This window comes from Drosophila guanche, unplaced genomic scaffold (assembly GCF_900245975.1).
Source record: "Drosophila guanche unplaced genomic scaffold, DGUA_6, whole genome shotgun sequence".
NCBI lineage: Eukaryota > Metazoa > Arthropoda > Insecta > Diptera > Drosophilidae > Drosophila > Drosophila guanche.
This window is the reverse complement of record NW_022995753.1, coordinates 3,551,548-3,572,251: the sequence shown is the minus strand read 5'-3', so window position 1 is coordinate 3,572,251 and position 20,704 is coordinate 3,551,548. Positions and strand designations below refer to the sequence as shown.

The 20,704-nt window shown below is 47.7% G+C and overlaps 3 protein-coding genes across 8 annotated transcripts; 2 read left to right on the top strand and 1 right to left on the bottom strand.

The window, feature by feature from the left end:
- Window positions 1–208: 208 nt before the first annotated feature.
- LOC117588529 (protein SPT2 homolog) lies at window positions 209–2,993 on the top strand. Its single transcript, XM_034279888.1, has 4 exons — window positions 209–405; window positions 741–2,250; window positions 2,311–2,517; window positions 2,583–2,993. Exons 1-4 carry the CDS (start codon window positions 343–345, stop codon window positions 2,672–2,674), a joined length of 1,872 nt encoding a protein of 623 aa, XP_034135779.1. The 5' UTR covers window positions 209–342; the 3' UTR covers window positions 2,675–2,993.
- Window positions 2,994–3,500: 507 nt separating this feature from the next.
- On the bottom strand, window positions 3,501–6,111 carry LOC117588309 (scoloptoxin SSD14). 2 transcript variants are annotated; one of them, XM_034279498.1, is made up of 3 exons: window positions 6,002–6,111; window positions 4,568–5,332; window positions 3,501–4,502 (listed from the first exon to the last, which is right to left on the bottom strand). In XM_034279498.1, the coding sequence occupies exons 1-3, from the start codon at window positions 6,004–6,006 to the stop codon at window positions 3,560–3,562; spliced, it is 1,713 nt and encodes a 570-aa protein (XP_034135389.1). In that variant the 5' UTR covers window positions 6,007–6,111; the 3' UTR covers window positions 3,501–3,559. The 2 variants fall into 2 exon arrangements, with proteins under 2 accessions (XP_034135389.1, XP_034135388.1); XM_034279497.1 differs by lacking the exon at window positions 6,002–6,111 and adding an exon at window positions 5,423–5,511.
- A 1,402-nt stretch (window positions 6,112–7,513) lies between these two features.
- Window positions 7,514–20,421, top strand: LOC117588789 (active breakpoint cluster region-related protein). 5 transcript variants are annotated; one of them, XM_034280294.1, is made up of 14 exons: window positions 7,514–7,667; window positions 8,663–9,234; window positions 13,035–13,672; window positions 13,731–14,403; window positions 14,475–14,770; window positions 14,826–14,952; window positions 15,801–15,821; window positions 16,832–16,930; window positions 16,999–17,985; window positions 18,049–18,432; window positions 18,500–18,660; window positions 18,734–18,873; window positions 18,941–19,190; window positions 19,260–20,421. In XM_034280294.1, exons 2-14 carry the CDS (start codon window positions 8,920–8,922, stop codon window positions 19,444–19,446), a joined length of 4,278 nt encoding a protein of 1,425 aa, XP_034136185.1. In that variant the 5' UTR covers window positions 7,514–7,667; window positions 8,663–8,919; the 3' UTR covers window positions 19,447–20,421. The 5 variants fall into 5 exon arrangements, with proteins under 5 accessions (XP_034136185.1, XP_034136188.1, XP_034136184.1 ...); XM_034280293.1 differs by having other exon boundaries at window positions 7,517–7,667; window positions 8,621–9,234; XM_034280295.1 differs by lacking the exon at window positions 15,801–15,821 and having other exon boundaries at window positions 7,517–7,667; window positions 8,621–9,234.
- The last annotated feature ends 283 nt before the right edge of the window (window positions 20,422–20,704 follow it).

Genomic DNA, 20,704 nt, shown 5'->3' with positions numbered 1-20,704 from the left:
TATTGAGACTTTACTCTCTGTTTGCTAGTAATATTTAACAGAATATCAAAATTGAGTGATATATTTTTGAAGATGCAATGGTATATTTTGGTATATTTTATGAGGCATTGACGGTATATTTGATCGATAATATCGCGGTGACTACATTTCAGAATGTAAGATAGTTGGAGAACTATCGATAGTGTCCAACCACCGATGGTACCGATAGTTCTCCACCTCTATTTCAGACCAACAAGTTACGTTTTTTTTCATTTCGGAGCAGCAGCAAGCGAGATTTTAAAATAAGGAAACGAAACGTAGGCAGCAGCGCAGGAGCGACAGACACCCAGCAGAGTTCTAAACATGAATTTCGGTGAGCTGTTGCATTTGGCCAAAAAGAAAACCGACGCAGCCACAAACGATGAGGTGGGTTCTGGTTTGGTGTTTTCTGCTTTGTGTTTTTTTGGGGTCATCTCGTGTCTCTTGTGATTAACAATACTTGATGCATTTGCAATATATTCGTGGCCATCCGCCATCCCCCTCCCACTTCCACCTGGCCAATCTTACCCATTGCCACCTACCTTTGTGCATGTATACACAGGCATTTGCATGTGCATTTGCATTTGCAGGGCGAACGAGAAGAAACAGAAGTCCGCCTCCAGTCCGGTTCAGTTGAGTGCTGTCCGTGTGGCGATCAGTGACCCCAATTGTCATGCCTGCCTGCTGCACCATCTCAATGTTAATCTTGTGTTATTTTGTAGGGCAAATACTACAGCACCAAGTATGCTCCGCCCAAGAAGGAGAGCAAGGCGAGCAAGGAGTTGTCGAGCAACATCCAAAAGTTCCTAAAGAAGCGCGAGGCCGAGGAGCAGGAGCGCAAGCGAGTAGAGCGACAGAAGCTGAACGAGCTGCTGGCCAAGCGCGACGAAAAGTCCAAGAACAAGATACGAAAAATGCTGAAAGTCACCAAATCGGCGAACAAGTCGGTGCTGGAGGATGCCCATGATGGTAATGGCCAGAACGGTGGCGATCAGGGCGAGGGCGAGGGCGATGACTACGGCTATGTGTCGACCGAATCGAACGCTTTCTATCAGAAGTACATTGAGAAGGTGCGCGATGTAAACGACGACAAGGGGTTCGCTCCCAGTCGTCCGCAGTCTGCGCAAGATCTCTCCGGCACCAAGGAGCGTGTCAAGGCAGCAATTACCCGTGAGCGGGAGGAGGCCATGTCCCACACACGCCAGCGATCGTCATCGGATGCAAGATCTTCCTCCGGGGCTTCTGCCACGTCTTCCAGCTCCAAGAGCAAGTCCAGGGAGGCGCACGTGGCTCGAGCTTACAGCACTTGCAGGGACAGAGAGACGACCGTCTACAATCCAGAGGCGGAGCGACTCGAGGAAGAGCGCAAGAAGCGCGAAGCCGAGAAGAAACGAGCCAAGGCCAAGCGCCCTCCGCCCATGGACTTTCAGGCGGTGCTACGCCTCGCGGCAAAGACGCAGCACGAGCCGGTGGTCTACGCCCAGCCCGAGAAGAAGAAGGAGCCAGAGCGTCTCCTGTCGGCACGCGAGAAGCGCGAAATGGAAGAGCGTCAGCGACAGAGGGAGCAGCGCGCCGAAAGAGATCGCTTGCGCGAGAGCGAAGCAAAGGCCAAGGAGCAGCATAAAAATGGCAGCGGCAGTGGCAGTGGCAGTCGCATGGAAGCCAGCGGACGCATACCGAAAGTAAGCAGTTCAAGTTCCAGCACCAGTTCGAGCTCTAGCGGCCCCGCCGCCTCGAGCAGACCCTCTACACCTTCTTTAAACGAATCCAAAGCAAAGCCAAACAGTGATAATGTCTTCAAGCGTCCGGCACCGCGACCAGCTCCGCCACCCTCGTCCGGCGGCAGCTCCAGCTCCAGCCGGCTGCCAGCATCTGCCCATAATCCATTCACAAAGCCAGACAGAAGTCGTCTTCCCGCCACAGCGACGACAGCGAAGTCGTTGCCAGCCAAGCCAATTCTCAGTAACAAGACCAGCTCCGAATCCATTCCCGTCCGTGGCCCCAGCGCCGTGCGTGGCCCCGTTGCCAGTGCCAGACTCGTACCCATAAGGATTCCCTATGGCGCAACAGGCCGTAATGGACCGGCGCGTGAGTTTCCACCCCGTGATCGTCCAGCCGGTGGTTCGCCGACAAGAACGCGTCAATTCCCGCCAGCGGATGTGCAGCGATCAGGCAATAGGGCGATGCCGGCTGGTCGGGGCAAGCCCCAAGGGAAGACGCCGCCCACCAAAAGTATGTTCCACGCTGCATCGATGCGTTCAGCGAACTAATCTTTCTCTTATTTACTCTTAGGACGCCATGACGATGATGATGACGACTATGATTCCGAGCTGGATGACTTTATCGATGATGGGGACTGCGAGGAGGACATCTCCTCGCACATTCGAGACATTTTTGGCTATGACAAGCGGCGATATCGCGATCTCGACGATGACGACAGCGAGATGGAGTCGAGTTTCGCTCAAATGCAGCGCGAGGAGTTTCTCAGTGGCAAAATGGGTAAGTTTAGATTGATGGATGTCCCCCTTTAGTGTTTAATTTAATTTAATTTCTTGTTGTGGCAGGCATGCAAGAGGATTTGGAGGATATGCGCATGGAGGCGATACACAAGAAGCGTAAAATGGCCAGACGAAAGGCCACACGCATCGATGATTAAACACACAAAAACGACCAACATTCGCTCAAAATCTCAATATTATAGACCACACTGCAGCACGGTGCTTGCTGCTGCTCAACGTGCCACACAAAGAACGAGCAAACGCTCAACACAGTTTCCCACTTCCCCGGACACACACACACACTTCTTAGTTATTGCGAAACAATGCCAAACTGCTGAAACCTGCTGCTGCTCTCCTGTTGGTCCTAAATTTTATTTTTGGTTAAATACAAATTTGTGTGCATTAGTTTAGGATGCTAGCATTTACCTATATGCATATACATATGTATACACCACACCCAACACCACACACACACAGGCAGCAATGTACATATATGCACACACACGTCTAAAAATATAATTATGTACATAGATGTATACCCAGAAATAACCACTAAAGTGCGTGTCTAATCTGTGTTTGAAACCTAACTGGGAGGCGGGCAACTTTTACTCAGAGCGAGGTGAATTTACTCAAAAAGGTAACGTTCTCCGCTTATTCACCGCGCACAGATGGGACAACCCCTAGAAAGGGATGGAGCTAGAGCAAATGCCTCCCAAAGGAGACTTCTCTGGGTAATTGTCACAGGATAATCAGATTGGTTCTGGCTTATATTTATACCTCCATGAATCGGCGGCTGTGTGAATGTTATAATCAGCTTTTGTAGCCCGATTAGCATATTTTTTATAGCTTTTTCTTACGAGTTAATTTTTGGCATTGATTTCTTCAAATTAATGCCTGACCTTGCCCAATCATTCTAGTACCCCAAGAGTCACAGAATATCATTCCAAACCCTCCCTGTCTCAGAGAAAGATCTGCTCGCGTTTGTTTGACTTTTAAATGTCAATGGGCGACAAAAGATTTTAATAGATAAATGGAGTTAGGGGTTAGGGTTCCGATGGCTCCACAACAACGGCGCTGCCCACGCGACGGCGATCACAGACGGGATGCGGCTCAGAGTCCATGAGGCCAATGGCCGTCAGTGCGGAGTAGGCCTTGTCCCCCTCCAAATACCTGACCTCGTGGCCGATGCGACGCAGATAGGCGACCGTGTGCCGTGGCACATCCGGCTCCACCTCAATGTACATGGGATCCAGCTGGTGGTGCAGGCGCCCGGCGTTGACGGCCCGCTCAATGGGCTCGTGGAGGACAAAGTAGCGGAGAATGGTCTGGGCCACGGAGGTGGTGATCTTGGAGCCACCGGCGCCGCCCACCAGCAGCTTCACATTGCCCTGCGAGTCGAGCACAATGCTGGGACAGGTGGAGGAAATGGGCCGCTTGCCGGGCTTTATGTAGTTGGCCGGACTGGCGGGTATCCCATAGATATTGATGCGTCCGGGTGTCGAGAAGTCATCCATCTGATCGTTGAGAATGAAGCCCGTCTGGCGGGAGCGCACCTTGGCCCCCAAATGGCTGTTGATTGTGCTCGTCACGGAGATGGCATCCCCGTTGGGTGCCAGCACCGAAATGTGCGCCGTGCCATGATCCGGCACATTGGTGAAGTTCGCTCCGTAGTAGGACATGTCCGTGAAGGTGCGATCATCGAGGATTAGTTCGCGTATCTGCGCTGCGAAGGAGGGATCGATGAGGTTCTCGTAGACCTCCTGCACCTCCGGCTCATAGTGTATGTCCCCGAGATTGGTGCGATGTCCGTACGCATGCTTGAAGGTCTCCACCAGCCGCTGCCAGTACTTCTCCGTGTTGCTCGTGTACAGTGGCTCCATTACGTTGAGGATAAACGTGAGCACGGCCCCGCTGGTTGGCAGCGGTGAGGTGTACAGCTCGTAGCCACCCGTGAAGCGGGCGTGCAGCGGCATTTCCCAGCGTACCCTGCAAAAGCAAAAGCACAAAAGTTTGGTATAAATTGTGGGAAGGAAGCTCCCAGATCTGCTCACTCGTAATTCTGTAGATCCTGCTCCGTGACAATGCCGCCCATTGACTGAATGTCCTGGACCAGCTTGGCGCCGACGCGGCCACCGCGATAGACGACGCCGGGACCCTCGTGGGCAATGATTTCAAGCGATTCGGCCAACATGTGGCGGTACATGACCTCGCCCTGCTTGTAGACGGTGTCCGTCTTCGGATTGATGAAGATCTCCGCCATGGAGGGCTCGCTGCGTATGCGCTGCTCCTCGCGCTCCAGCACGCCGGCGAGGTAGCGCGACACTTTGATACCGCTGCGGCAGATGTCGATGGTGGGCTGGAAGAGCTTGTGCCACGGCAGCTTGCCGTACTTGTCGTGCAGCTTCCAGTAGCCATAAATCTCGCTGGGCACTGCGCAGGAGAGTGCGCCGGTGATCTCCTTGTCCACGAACATGTCCTGAGTGGCCGCCGCTGGCGCTGTCTCGCGCGCAATTAGCGTCTCAATGAAGCCCGTCTCCTTGGAGTAGATGGTCGCCACAAAGCCACCGCCCACGCCCAGGCTGTGGGGCAGCATCACGCCCTCGCACAGCATCGTGGCAATGGCCGCATCCGCCGCCGACCCTCCAATGTCCAGTATGTTGCCGCCCACTTCGGCACAGCCCACGCCGTTGGAGGCGACAGCGCCCATGCGTCGCGGCTCCTCGGTGCGTCCGCGCAATCCGAACACCAGGCCCAAGGTGACACCCACAACGGCCACCACCAGCACAATCCAACAGACGGCGTATTTCATGCAGGAGCTGGAAAAGATCGGGAGGAGGATTGGTTACTGCTAGAGATTGTGTGGAGGGAGGGGGAGAGGTGTATAGAGCCCTCCCGCTCACCCATACCCGACTAAAAAGTCACCGAAAGCGCCAACCAGCTCCAAATATCGCATTGCAGTCGGATTTCATATTCATCGTTAACTCTGAACTGATGGGCTGCTGCGATCGGACATAGAACACGAAACTCCTCTCTTTCGGGGACAAATAGCTCTATCTCCAACTCTTTGCAGCGCTTGTGTCTCCCCACAGGCGGACGACATCAGCATGCAAGTAATTTCACCATTAACCCAGCCATCAACATAAAGTTCCATCTCTTTCTAGCGCTTGTCGCTCTGACAGCAGTGAGAGCGAGGTGAATAAGTTCTTCTGTGCTCACCACAGCCGCACAACGTCACTTAATGGTTAATTCACCTTGCGATCTCTAGCATCCTAGAAGTATCCCGAAACTGAACTGAAGTCAGTGCCTGTCAATGGGGAAAAGGCGCACAATGAAAGCCCTAAGATGGAACATAAGTACTTCTGTGCAGCATTACTAAATCTCAGCTAAGTTTATATCCACTTTTGATTTTAATTTCCATCAAGGTAATCCAAAGAGCCCTTACCCAAGGGTATTGCCCATAGCAATATCTTTTATCCAATACTTACCACATTCTGTTCGGGTGTGTTTGTGTGTTGTTTATCCTTAGGAAGGTAGACCTTAAAGTAGCTTAAAACAAATTTGTTTTGGCCTTGCGGAGGAGGCTAACCGACGACGGACTTGAGTGAGCTACGTGAATGGCTATCGGTCTGAGCTGTGTGCCTTTTTATATCCAGCCGGATAATGGACTATCTCGCATTGACCAGCGATAAGACAAGTAGCCAAATCCATATCCATTTCCATATCCATTTCCATAGCATGACAGAGGCCGTGATTTTTGGGGGATACGTCATGCGCGGAGGAGAGATTACGCTCGTTTTGGGAGCGCTGACTAAGTGCCGTTGGAGACCAAAGGCGCAAGCCGACAAGAAGATGTCTAGTCCAATGCGAAAAGCCTTAATTATAAGACTATATGTATGTAAATATATTTTATCTGGTGGTTTTGGAGCTGATAAGGGACAGTGCGACGCGAATACCTTTCTAAAATCGATCTGCAGACATGTGGGCCACATGTAGGGACAGAAGTGGGTTGCTCTGGAGGAGATTTGCATGGTTCGATATATAATTTGATTTATAGTCACTTCCCAGGCTATAAATAGTCGCTGGGCCAACAGAAAAATTAATTATTGTATTATCCATTTAACAGGGAAATTCGGAGTTGATAATGGTATTAGCAGTGCGGGCTTGTGCGGGTGGGCAAAGTCCGTTTGAAGAATGCTAAATAATTGCCATGCATTTGTCAGCTTATCTTTGTTTATTAGTTCAAATATCCATAGTTTCAAATTTCCAATAAGTTGACCGCGCTAGTCTGGCAGCGCTCTTTAATCGGAGTCAGTGGCAGCCTATCGACACCTTAGTTTTTGGTACAAATTTCTCACCATGAAAGCTCCCTTGGTTTGTTAAGGGAATTTGAAAGCTCTTTTCCTTTGCGAAGGGAGTTTGAACACCTAATGAGAACAACTAAATAAAAAAAATAAAATACATATGAATATTGGGCTATAGACACTATATGGTTTATAGTATATATTTATTTATGTATTTTCAATTAAGAATTAATTGCTAATTATGGAATATGGAATAGGAATAAATACATATTACATATTGTGCGCGCCATTTTTTTCAAATTTATTTTAATTATATCAGTTAATATACATGTCTCTTTTAATAATGTACATACAGTTACATACTGTAGAGAAGCTCCCTTGCTTCCAGAAGGTCGATTTTAATGAAAAATGCATATACAATTTTGTAAAATATAAGAGCATTAGGTATACAAACCAATAAAAATTAGTAATTACAATACTTCAAGTTGATCCTTTAAACCGATTAAGCTATTGTTTCAGTGTTAAAAGTCTTTGCAAGCTGGTAATATTAAATAGAACATCAAAGTCGTGGAATGGCATTAAGACTACGGTATATTTTGAAGATTCAATGGGATATTTTAGTATATTTGCGATGCCCGGACGGTATATTTTATCGATAATTTCGCGGTCACACTGTTGCCCAACACTATTGTCATCTGCAGAGAAATACATATACAAATACATATATGTAAATACATTTGTGATGTTCAATGTGAAAGTGAATTATTAAATGTGTGTGCCGAGAAAACTAACCAAATTCATTGTTTAATAAAGATAAAAAAGTGTATATTGTGAAGCAAAAAAATGAAACGTGAGTTAAACTAAAACCAAAGCCGAGATTTACACACACTAGAACAGTCTCCCAGAATGCGCTGCACATATGCAAATGTGTTGTCTGTATTTCTGCTTCTCCACTGAAGCGGCATCCGTGTATTCTGCATGCGTGTGTGCTCGAAAGAGTGAAATATAGTTGTTTTTTTTTGGTTTCAAAGTTTCGTGACAAGTCTCAATACACAGCTTCCTTCCCCCCCTGTATTTATCCGTATAAGGATACTGTGAAGCGTGTGCGTGCGTGCATTTGTGTGATTGTGTATGGTAAGGGCAGCGTAGTAGCAGCGACGCTGGCGGCATTAAGCTGCGACCCAGCTGCAACGCCCACTGACTGTTTCTTTAGTGGAAGGAGGTGTTGGAGTGGAAGTGTAGAAAGAAGAGTGAGAAGTGCATTTGTGGTGGCTACTCTCTCTGTCCGTCTGACTGTCTGTCTGTCTGTCTGCCTTGTTGTTTCTGCTGTCTTGATAGTTAAAATGTGAACAGTTCAAAAGAAATTCATTGCGTCTGCGCCTCCATTATCGCACCCTGGACCAAAATCACTTTTGGCCTTGGCTAAAAGTAAGAAAGAAACAAAAACAATGAAGATGGGCAGAAAGAAGAAGCAGCAACATGGCATTCGAATGAATTCGAAAGGGCAACAACAAACGGGACCACACACACTAATACAAGTGCAGAATAGACCAGTGCACCAAAACCAAACCGGTTCTAAGCCGCACTTCTTAAAAAACAGAAAAAGGAACGTCATTAATATTTTGTTGTGGTTTTAATACCGAGAAGCTTGAAGCTGGAAGGTGGATTGATTTGCATCCTAGTGAGGTTGTTGTTGCCCGCACGCAAGGATACACTCAAGGGGCTAAGGGAGACGAGGCTGTGACGCACACGCCCCCACACACAGGCACACACACATTCACATTCTCGTTAACTCTCTCGTAGATACATATGTGCATATGTGCATGTACAAATGTGATTTTGCAGGCAGCCAAGGTGACAACGCACAACTGGTGCTTGTTACATAAAAACCAACCTCGCCCTCTTCGTCATAATTAACATCGTAATCAACGTGGTCATCGACATCATCATCTTTGAGTGAGAGCCAGAAGCAGAAGCAGCAGTAGCAATAGGTGCATCTCAAGCAATATCAAACATCCAATAAGCCGCACAACAACACGAAGTGAAGTAGCAGCAGCAACAACAACAGAAGGAGCCCAACAGAGGGGCAGAGGGGGAGCGTCATGAGCGTCTTTGATGATTTCCAACGCCTGTGGATGCAACGTTTTCCACAGAGCTCGCTCTCCGATGCCTGGGAGCAGGATGTTCGCGCCTCCCTTGAGCGGCATCGTGTCAAGATCACAGAACTGGGCAAGGAGCTTGAACAGGAGACGCTTTATGTGGAGTATCTGGAACGCTTGCTCTCCGATGTGGAAAAGTATCGCGCCTCAGGCGGAGATCCAACTGCGCTATTCGAGGCAGCCAGCGGCAGTGGGAGTGTGAGTGGGAGTAGCAGTAATGGCGCAACAACAACAGCAGCTGCCGTGGAAAAGGAGTTCGTAAGTACAAACCATATAGAACAAAAGCATGCATATGTACACACAAAATAGTAACTCCCTTTTTGCCTCGTCGAAGGGTAACGCGAGACTGATAGCAGGCCCTCAGAAATAACGCGTAGGCTGCTGCAGTCAGCTGCGCTGTTCATTTCTTTTGCAAATGTCATTGCCTGCTTATCAATCTATCCAACAGAAGAGGAAGAGTGAAAGAAGCAGCGCAATCAATTTAGCTTGTACATGTACAAATGTCTGTACATGTGTAGGTGGCCCCCATGTTACGGTGTAGCCGGGGAATGAATCTACATTGTACGCGGCAGCAGCTATGCATTGAGTGAAATATAACGGAACTAGTTCAAAAGAACGTTTAGAAGAACATTGGCGGGATGCCTTCAAAGGATTTAAATAATGCAAACTAGCAGAGAAAAAACTTGTATATCCGTCTGGGTTGGTCGCGGGGTTTCCTTCGTTTTTTCTAGTACCACATATTGTTTAATTTAATTTCGAGGAGTCTCACGTTATACGTTGCATTGCCAAATTGTTATTTGCTGAACTAGCTCAGAGCTTATTGGAACTTCTACAAGATCCTTGCAGTTCATTCCTTCACCTAATGTAGGTCTAGGGCTCTCTCTCGTTCTGCTATCTCGATCGACGGCTGAAGCTTCTGCTGTCGCGTCGCTGCCAATACGTTGCATATTGGCCTGTATATGTATCCCCATGGGTACTACCACTTCGATATCTGTAACTTTTGTCCGTTATCTACACATACATACCAATTCATTCTTACTGGGCATATCTGTCTGTGCACGCGTGCATGTGTGTGTGTGCGTTTTGCGTGTCGCTTGCCGACTACGGAATCCGTTCGGTCGCTGCCGCAGCTGCTGGTGGGGCGCTGGTGCTGTCATTGTCATCGTCGCAGTCGCCAACACTTGTAAATAACGGCAACGGGCACGAGCCAAACGGGATTCTGGTCCGCTCTTTTCCCGTGACATTACATTACGCATCCGTGGTGAATCTTTGCGACAATAACAGACGCCGATTTTCCGAACATCGGCTAACAGTGGGAACAAAAGCAAGCAAAACACCTGCACCGACCGCGAAAAACAGAAACAGCACAACAATTACGTAAATTAATAATTAACTTTTTTTTTTTGCGTCAACCTCGGCGGCCGTTGAGCTCCCCGCCTTCGGTTTCTGGTACCGTTCCAGTAACGCGTTCGTTTGACTCAAATTTCGTGGTCGCGTCGCCGTAGTCATAGTCATACGGGCTGGTGGCGTCGCAGTTAGCGTCATTTGGCGTCGTCGCTCTGCTTACTTCTGCTGGGCGGAGTTATTTCCCGAGGCTATCAATCGGTGCAGTGCAGTGTAGTGCTTCTCCTTGTTCTTGCGCCCACGTTCGTTTTGTTGTTCTTATTGCACATAAGAGAAGAAGGCATAGAGAGAGAGGGAGAGTAAGAGAGTGATAAAAACAGAGACAGTGCGTCCACACAGTGGCGCTGAAGGAGCATGGCTTCCTTCAAGGAGAAAATCAAATTATGGTCCAGAGGGGTGCGTAATCAGTGAAAAAAAAACTTTAAAATAAATAAAAACTGTCGTTTTTGTTGTTGTTGTATTATCACAAGTTGAAATCAATAAGCTTATCGCAAAAATACCATATAACAATGTACATTGTACGTAGACCCACAACACACACACACACACACATACACGACACCTCTATCCGTCCGTTAGTGTGCGTGGGCCTGAACGTTTACTGATACCCAAGAAATTAAGCAATAACGGAAAGCGGCTAAAAAAGCGTTTAGGCAAAAGCACTAAGCAACGTTGTTTGCTTTGTCGCAAAAGGCACTTGACAAATATCTGCACATGAACATGTACACGTATTCGTGTGTGTGTGTGTGTGTATATGTATACAATATTTCATACTCGTTACTTAGAGTGGCAGATAGACAGCGAACAACTGTTTGAAAATGCGTGAGTCCGATGATGTTGCGCCCTTTCTTAGCCTCAAGCATGAAAAATCTGTATTTCCTTTTTCCCGATAAGCTCGAACTAGCAATATGCGAGGGTGAGAGAGAGCCCGAGAACAGTTGACTCAACAACAACAGCTGTTCTACTGAAAGAGAGATATAAAGTCAGAGAGTGCGAGTGAGAGATCCAGTCAGCTGATTGTAATCGGCTGCTAGCGGCACTTGGTGAGGCTGGGGCTCAACTAATCCATGAGGGTCGTGTCCCGTTTCGTTTGTAATGGAACAAATGCAGAATGCACGCTAATGTCGATTTATGTAGTACATACATGTGTTCCTATGTACAGAACAACCTTCGGTGGATGTGGAAGCTGGCATTAGTCACGCATGCAAACGCATCAGCTGTGACAAAGTGGCTGGGGCTATCTGTGACCCCATGCCAAGCAACTGTTAATTGAAGAATATGCTAAGCAATTGCTAAGCAGTGAGAGAGAGACACACAAAGAGAGAGCAAGTAACTGGAGAGCTCAAAGAGTAGCCATCGACCTTCATTGACGGGCTTTGACGATTTGTGCACGCTTTCTTCCTCGCTTCGCTTGGTCACATTCCACATTCATCCATCCATCCATCCATCTATCCCATCCACCCACACACATCAACTCTGATAGACCACGCCATTACCACTCCCACTTACACCTCTCCCTCCTTCTTCTTCCCCTGCCCAGCCATGGCAGTTTTCCATTTTGGTAATAAACGCGTTTGTCTGTCTGGCCTGCCTGCTGGTCTTTTTTGTGTCTGTCTGCTCTCTTTATTCATTTGTATTTACAGTTGTTTTTGTTTGCCCCCTTCCCCCACCCACACTTCTTCCCCTCTATTTTTCTTCTTGTTGGTTTTTGTAGTTTTCACTTTTTTTCAAAGCCAGCAAATTTTGGAATTAAACATAAAAAGCGATCCAACACCGGCTACACACACACACATACGCCGGTCCCAAAAGTCAGGTTTGTCCGTCGTTTCTGCCATTTAAAATGGAACCGAAAAAGAAGACCAAAGATACGAAATAAAATAAAATTAAATGCGTTACGTGCCGGGAATCTACAAAGAGAAAAGTTGGGGTATACATAAGTAAATAGTTGTGTCTGCTTGGAGGGAAGTGTCTGAAAAAGTGGGGGGCGTTAGCGTCGTAAATGGCTTAGACCTGATTAGACCCGGGCACCGGTTAATTAACACCTTCCTAAAATAGGGTTATCTAGGCAGTTCAGAACAAGGTTCAAATCTTTTCGGTCTACGATGCGAAAATATTCAAAACAGCCCCAAAAACTCAGTAAATTGGGTAATTGGTAAATAAATATTTCCCTGTGTAAGGTGTTCATTTTCAAAGTTCTAAACTTTTTTGACGGAATTGCCCATCTGTAATGTGGAGGAAAAGCCTTGGACCTACCTTTTCGTCCATCATATGTTAGGCATGGCAAATGAATTAATCATTTTGCCTATAATAATGTTTCAATCTAATTCGAGATTCAGCACCATGGACAGTCTGTACGGATCTGCGATATTTATAGATGCACCATTGGGGTTGGAGAAAAGCCTGAGATGGGGAACCGTTTAACTGTTTTGTCAACTAAAAGTAGTGGAACCCCACATGATGGGGTTCTCTAAGAGTGTATCTATGGTATCATTAACCTTTCAGCCCTAAAAAAGAATCCGAAGCAAGTTTCCAATTTCCAATTGGTATCTGTATAAATACGGGAACATATGGGTTAGGGCAGGACGAAATATATTCCAAATAAAAAACACATCTGTTTATGTAAACTCACACCTTCTATTCTTTTCTTCTTATAGAAATCTAGCCTAAATCTGCGCGAGTCATCCTCGCTGTCGGTGGCTGGGGGCAAGGACAAGGATCGGCTCTCGCTCAACACAGACAACAAATACACACACACATCGAATGCCGCTGGCAGCGGCAGTAGGGCGGGAGGAAGTGCAAGTGGAGGAGCAGTCGTGGGAAATGGGAATGGGAACGGTTCGGGCGGTAGTAGTGGGCTGAACTCTGCCCCGATCGCGGGTGACAAACGCGGTTTGGAGCCCAGCTTCGAGCGAGAGGACAGAGACAAAGACAGCGGCAACGAGAAGGATGCCAATGGAGCACTGCATCAGTGCATCACGGAGCTGGCGGCATCAATCAATAGTGGAGGCGGCGTCAAGCGGCCGGAGGCCGTTGAGGCAGAGCGGGAATCATCCGCGCGACAGCCGGTGCGCAAGACCACGTCGCAGTACGTCACCGTCATTCAGGTCAAGGAGGCCAAAGACAAAGATGGTGACGAGGCATCCTCAGGAAACGACCAGCAGCCGACGCCACCATCCACATTTTCACGCTATGCGCCAGGAGCTGGATCTGGACTGGGCGCCGAGCCATCGGCACCGCCCCTGTCGCCATCATTGTCTTCGTACATGGAAGCCAAGAAGAAAATGCCACCCAGGTGAGTGGGAGGAGGAGATGACTTCTGTGATTGATTCTATCTTTGATTCCCTCTCCAGACCTCCTCCAAAGAATATACGACGCGTAGAGCCGCCCACCATTCCCAGCCAGCAGCATCATCAGTTGTCATCGTCGCCGAAGCGCGAGACTGCGGCATATGCGGGCAGCACCATGCCCCTGCCCAGCAGCTCTGTCGGCAGCGGCAGCCTCTCCTCGGACAGTCCGGGCAATTCGCTGGAGCGCAACATTAAGCCCTCGGACATCCTTAGGCAGAAGTCGTCGGAGAATCTGGACGCCAAGTACGCGAACAACAGGAAGACCACGCCGGAGCTGGGGAAGTTTGTCACCAATCCGGAGCTGATGGAGGAGCTGGGCCGTAAGATGGTCGGCAAGATGGACAGCCTGGAGCATGCGAAGCGTAGCGATGCGTCCTCTAGCGCCGCCAGTGGCGGCAGCAGCAGTCTGGGACGTACCTCTTCCACGCCCGGCAGACCTCTAAATCCGGGACGAACTGGAGCGGGGACAGTCGGAGCCTCGCCCACAGGCAGCCTAAACAAGACTGCAAAACTGGCAGTGGCCGACAGCAGTTCCACCAGCAGCCTCGAGAAGAAGTCGCGCACCTCTCTGCAGGCCAGCGACGCAGAGGGAGGCGCTGGCAGCGGTGGAGGAGCAGCGACACAACGCAGTGCTGGCTCCAAGGAATCACTGGCATCACAAGGCATATCGGAAGTTGTAAGTGTACACTCAGAATGGTCAGACTGAGCATGAACTGACTCTCTCTCTCTCTCTTTCTCTCTGTACAGATCAAGAGCTATGAGAGCGTTTCCTCGCTGAGTTCGGAGAGCGCCAAGGCGGCAGCACATCAGTCGCCGGCGGATCATGAGCCATACTATGACAGCGTGCCGCTGGATAATGGCGATGGGGAGTATGTTTTCATCAAGCCCGGACGCACTGGGTCCTCGTCGAGTCGTGATGATCTTTCCACGCCTGGCAGCAGCACCCTGCCCATGGCCCAGGGGCTCAGCAGTCAGACGAGCGTGGTGGATCCTGAATCTCCTGGTCGTACCTCAAACTATGTGAACATCGATTACTTTCTTCAGTGAGTGTCTGTCTGACCAAGATATTGACTTGTATTTGACTTCTTCTCTATGCAGACAGAGCAATGAGACCCGTTCCAGTTCACTGGACAGCGATGGCGAGTACGAGGGACCGCCCATACTACGCACCATTTCACACGACGAGCAGACCACGTCACAAACCACACCAGGTGCACTGCGCAAGGTTTGTTGTTATTCACGGATGATTTTTTTCGCTCTTACCCTCCAAATCCCTGGCTCCAGCCGCAGTCCCAGTCCCAGTCCCAGTCCCCGACAAAGCGCAGCAGCTGAGGGGTTAAGTCGCTGATGTAACCTCATGACTAAGCGCACGACTCGCCACTTGTCATACTTTGTCATCGTTAATTGATTTGAAATTTCCCTGGGGTGGGTGTTCCGTTAAGATGGGTAGTTCCATCTCTGGGCATACTCTTACCGAGGATCCAATTGAATTCATCTGCGGTATATGGTCCCCAATACTCGAATGTGTCCTGTTTGTTTGCATTTAATCAATGAATGTACAGACAGCGAGACATGAACGAGAGTGATACAAAAAAAATACTTTTTGTGTCGTAAACGCTGCCATTCTGAGTGCCCCAGACATATAAATATGTAGGAATACTTCGCAGTAACCGAATTAACCAATGGAATTTTATTTCAAATTAGTTTGCTTTGATTCAAATTAACTCAAAGACTAAATGTACTCATCATAGATGGAAATGGTTCAATTGTGGAATAATAAATATAATTTCTTGTGTGATAATAACACTTATAGTCCGCGGAAATTGTTTTACATAAAAGAAGATTCACAAAATCGTCTAAAATATTATGATGAGGAGAAGGTTCTATATTAACTCGAAGTAAATTAAATTTGAAATCAAACATCACACCTGCCCATGCTGCGCCCTGAACAACCCCCTAAAATTTGTAGTTATTTTAACTTTAACATTTTGTAAACTACTAATATACTAACCAAGAGTCTTTTTTTGTTTGTTTCTTTTATCTTCACTCTCTTTTGTTCTCTTCTCCCAACAGAACTTAGTTTCAGCGATACTCGTGAGTACCGGAACCAGTTGGTAACCTTAACTTGAACCCCGAAACCGAAACCAAACACGAACCCGAACCCTCACCCGAACCCTTTATTGTATTAGCGAGCATTCATCGACTGCATCCAAGCATTCGCATTAGCATTTAAATATGTATTCTCTTATACATGGCTTTAGCTCCTCAATGCTTGGCTCAATCACTGTGTCCTGCCAGACGCAAACAAATCCCCCACCCTGGCACCTCGTTCTTTCAGTTTCAATTGTGCTCGTCCATTTGTTATATTATGTTCACTGTACAAACTACTATCCATTCGTGCTATTCGCGTTGTACTCGCATTGTCTGTCCTCAGAGCGAGCATTGCCATCCATCTCCATCTCTGTCCATGCCGCAGCTATCTGTTCTGCTCACTTTCATTTCTCAGTTCATTACCCCCTACACCATGGTTTGGTTTGCTTGTTATATGTTTTATGTTTTGCTTAAAAGACCAGCAACGTGAAGGTTATTCGTATTGTCCAGCTGAGAATGGATTGCCAGGAACAAAAGAGAGGTCTATCCTCGTAAAATTAAAGCAAGTTTGTCTGCTAGCTAGCCAACAAATTATCTTTCAGTTTGTATAACGATTGAAATTGATCCGCATTGCATTAAAGATTTGTATATTCCTAATTTTGGCCACCCAAAAGTGCTTCCTGTGCTACGATTCTCCACGTTCTTTTCAACAAGAACTCATCTGAAGTGCACCTTTTCGATGAAGCAACTTTGGGCGATCCATTCTGAGTGTTACAGTGACGAATACCAACATAGAATGAGTCATAAATCTGTCGAAATACGAATAATCAGTGTATTTGCAGGCTCAGTTTCGGCCAGAGTCGATTCATAATTTGTTGGTTTGGAAATGGTTGTAGACATTTCCATCTATCCCAGCACTTGTACAATATACACCACGATCTATCTATATATCTGTCTATCTATGGTTCAATCTGTTTTAATTTGTTGAACTTTTTGATCTCCCTCTCTCGCAGGTGAGTGGGAATGCGCGTGGTGCCAAGATACGATCCATACTGAGCTCCATCATACACAGCGAGACGATCTACGTGGAGTGCCTTAACAAGATGATGCAGGTGAGAGCAGTCAGAATTTCACTCGGAATTGTATTCCATTTATTTATTATTACATTTTCCGTGTGCAGTATAAAAAGGCAATCCATGCAACGTTGGGCACCTCTCAGCCTGTGATCAAGGAGGAGGAGGAGAACACAATGTTCTTCAAGATCGATGAGCTCTTCGAGGTGCACACGGCCTTCCTGAGTGACTTGAAGACAATTGTGTCGCACGAGGGCGGCGATGTGCTGATTGGAGAGGCCTTCAAGCGGCTGGCGGACATGTTCGAGCTGTACAGCGCCTTCCTGCACAACTATGGCCAGGCCATCGAGACGGTGAAGAAGTGCAGTGCCAGCAATCCGCAATTCAAGAAGATCGTCGCGACGATCGTTGTTAATCTGCAGACGGAGCAGTCGCTCACGTTGGAGGATCTGCTGCACAAGCCGGTGGCCAGGGTTCAAATCAATGCGATGGTCTTTAATGATCTGCTGCGCGAGACACCAGCCAACCATCCGGACCATCAGCCGCTGCGGCAGGCTCAAAAGATCATACAGATGTTCCTTAACCAGTTCAACGTCTGCCAGCGTCTGCCCACAGAGTCCAACCGAAATCTGAGGCGCATGGTGCGCAACTCCTTCATTGTGGAGCTCGTGGACGGGCATCGCAAGCTGCGGCATCTCTTCCTCTTCAACGATGTGATTGCGTGCGCCAAGTACAAGGCTCTGGGCCGTGATCGCATTGACTACGAGCTGAAGTGGTTCATACCGCTCAAGGATATCACCGTCTACGAAGAGGCCGATAGCGCGGCTGAGCTCAAGGAATCTAGTCCCGCGAACATTTCGCAAGTGAAGCGCAACCTACGCTCGGTGCGTGACCAGCTCATCCTGGAGGCCAATGGGGTGCGCACCGGCGACAAGTATCGCCGCAAGTTGGCCGATCTGGAGTCACAGCTGGTGCTGGCCACGCCCAATCTGGTACTTCGCCTGGGAAACAAGGCCAACAACAAGGCTGTCACCTTCTTCCTCAGCTCGGACTTTGAGCGATCACAGTGGATTGATTCAATCACATCGCTCAAGGTGTGTGGCACAAAGCAGTGGCACATTTGGCACAACATTTCTGATCCTTTTTTCGCCTTGCAGCAAAAGTGCAATCTGCCTGGAGCGAATACCATCAACTCGCTGGAGGTCACCGCCTTCATTGTGGCCATGCAAAAGGGCATGAAGACTGAAATGGGTTCGTATCTGATGCGCAACACCAACGACGAGAGCCTGCTTGTCGGTGATCTACACATGAGCATACAGGGCCTAGCCGGGCTCGAGAAGCCATCGGATCTTTATACATGCGTTGAGGTGGACTCCTATGGTCACTACTTCCGCAAGGCCACCACAAAAATCATTTGCCGCAGCCAAACGCCAGTGTGGAACGAGAGCTTTATGCTCGAACTGGAGGGCAGTCAGAATGTGCGCATTCTACTCTACGAAGCAAAGGATCGTCCGCTGCTGAGAGCCAAACACATACTAAAGGTAGCAATACAATAATTCTCTCCCCTAATTCCAATCCCCCCACTAATCTGTTCTCTCTCTTGTGCAGTTGAGCCACAGCTGGCTGACTGAGACCCAGCAGATGCGCACAATCAAGTTGAGCGAGACCCTAGAGCTGAGCTGCAGCTTCCGTTTTGTGCCCGGTGAGCTGTGCCGTGCCACAACGAAGCCAGGCGCCCTCTTTGGTGTCAAAATGAGTCAAGTATTAAAGTGAGTGTCTTCTGGCTGCTCCACCCACTGCAGCACTTCTTGATACTTGTATCTGTTTTGTCTCCCATTTTAGACGCGAGAAACGCGACATTCCGTTCATCATCAGTGCCTGCATACGGGAGGTGGAGCGACGTGGAATGCTGGAGGTGGGTTGCTATCGCGTCAGCGGCTCTGCCTCCGATCTGTCCAAGCTGAAGAAGGCCTTTGAGTCGGGTAAGCAAAGATCTAATTATACCGATTTAAGCCTGACTTTTAACGATTCTCGATCCTATCAACCCAGATGCCTATGAGGCGGAGCAGCTGCTGCGCGAGGTGGACATTCACTCGGTGACGGGCATACTGAAGACTTTCCTGCGTGAGCTGCCCGAAGCTCTGTTCACGGATCAGCTATATCCGCGCTTCTTCGACACATTCAGCACGCTGAGCAACAACAACGAGGCAACGCGTATCAACGAGTTGCTGAAGGTGTTTGACGAGCTGCCGCAGGCCAACAAGGCATCGATCTGTTTGATCCTCGATCATCTGATCAGGTAGGGAGCCTCCACTGAAACCAACTGAATCCAGCTAATCCTTGCACAATCCTCTCCCCCCCCCTGCAGAGTCCACGAGAAGGAGGCCGACAACAAGATGTCCCTGCACAATCTGGCAATGGTCTTTGGGCCCACACTTTTGCGGCCGGGACAGACGCAGGTGAAGCAAAAGGATCCACTCGCGGCCAGCACTGTGGATGTGATGGCCCAGGCCGGGATACTCTATTGCTTTCTGCAGGCGCGCATTAAGAACTAGAATTACACACACACACACACACACACGGGATTGGATTGGATGATATATAAATATATATATATATATTTTTTTTAAACATAGCAATAGCCACGCGTAAATGCAAGCACTTTGTCCAGATCACACACGCTGAAGCCCCAGTTTCACATCCCAATCCCTCCAAGCAAACACAAACACCCACACACACACGCACACGCACACGCACACACTCACTGGAAAATGAGCTGCCAGTTGTATATAACCGGAGAATGAGAAAGGAAAGCGGAGCGGCAGCGGGGAGTCTGCCAAACGATTTACGGATTTAAAAGAAACAAATTAAGAGAAAAACCTACTAAATGAATGAACAAATTTACAAAAACTGCTCAATGGCGGTCACTGGCGCACACACACACAAATATATACACTGCACGGATGCTAAAGTGTTCAACACTTTGGCTGATCCACAGACACAGACACAGTCCCTGTCCCTAACAAGGCTTACCTTATGTAGCTTCTTGGCTTGTATACTCGTCGAACATATGATACGTATAGAAATATATATCCTACAAATATATAGACAACACACAAACATATATATTCATATATAGATGATATGCTTCTTCAGCTTTACGCATAATGTATACCACACACACCAAAACATAGGAGAGCGTTACGCACACACACGATCGGTGCTCCTGCCACCTGCCTAACCCTCAGCTTACTGCAAAACCCACAACAAATGCAAATGCAAATGCAAAAATTTCCAATTTTCAAAAGTATATAAATAAAATAAATATACTTCAATGGCAGACACATACACCTAAATAATCATTACAATACGATTACGTAGGACTTATAATTACCCAAGTGTAGAATGGAAGATTGATTGATTGGCGTTGATGTGCAGTGATCGAGAGTATGTGTATGCTTACATAAAGTTCTGTTTTTTTTTTTCGTCGTCTTGTTTTATATTAATTGTTTAGGTTTTATATATAAATATAAAAAGAAGCGTAAAATAAAATATATTCTATTTAGAAATTTGGTAGTTCTTTCATTATATTTCTACGTATAATCCGTACACATTTTCGTAAGTCATAGTCGCAAGATGGTTATCAAATTAAATTGGAATGTGTGGAAAAATGGAAGCTACGTGTCTGCGATGATTAGCTTATCTTAAATATACATATGTGTGTTCGAACAACTATAACTTCAACTACAACTACACACTACTCCTCGTGCATACAAGTTCTATCCTCAGAGACGTTGAGCAAATTGGTATAAA

What these genes read in the sequence shown, in the direction of transcription:
- LOC117588529 (XM_034279888.1), top strand. Translation starts at nt 343, where the DNA reads ATGAATTTCGGTGAGCTGTTGCATTTGGCCAAAAAGAAAACCGACGCA. An exon ending in ACGCAGCCACAAACGATGAG is followed by an intron (nt 406 to 740) that starts GTGGGTTCTGGT and finishes GTTATTTTGTAG; the next exon opens with GGCAAATACTACAGCACCAA. An exon ending in GAAGACGCCGCCCACCAAAA is followed by an intron (nt 2,251 to 2,310) that starts GTATGTTCCACG and finishes ATTTACTCTTAG; the next exon opens with GACGCCATGACGATGATGAT.
- LOC117588309 (XM_034279497.1), bottom strand. Translation starts at nt 5,469, where the DNA reads ATGCGATATTTGGAGCTGGTTGGCGCTTTCGGTGACTTTTTAGTCGG. An exon ending in TTCGGTGACTTTTTAGTCGG is followed by an intron (nt 5,333 to 5,422) that starts GTATGGGTGAGC and finishes GATCTTTTCCAG; the next exon opens with CTCCTGCATGAAATACGCCG. An exon ending in CAGGATCTACAGAATTACGA is followed by an intron (nt 4,503 to 4,567) that starts GTGAGCAGATCT and finishes TTGCTTTTGCAG; the next exon opens with GGTACGCTGGGAAATGCCGC.
- LOC117588789 (XM_034280294.1), top strand. Translation starts at nt 8,920, where the DNA reads ATGAGCGTCTTTGATGATTTCCAACGCCTGTGGATGCAACGTTTTCCA. An exon ending in CTGCCGTGGAAAAGGAGTTC is followed by an intron (nt 9,235 to 13,034) that starts GTAAGTACAAAC and finishes TTCTTCTTATAG; the next exon opens with AAATCTAGCCTAAATCTGCG. An exon ending in GAGCCAAACACATACTAAAG is followed by an intron (nt 18,433 to 18,499) that starts GTAGCAATACAA and finishes TCTCTTGTGCAG; the next exon opens with TTGAGCCACAGCTGGCTGAC.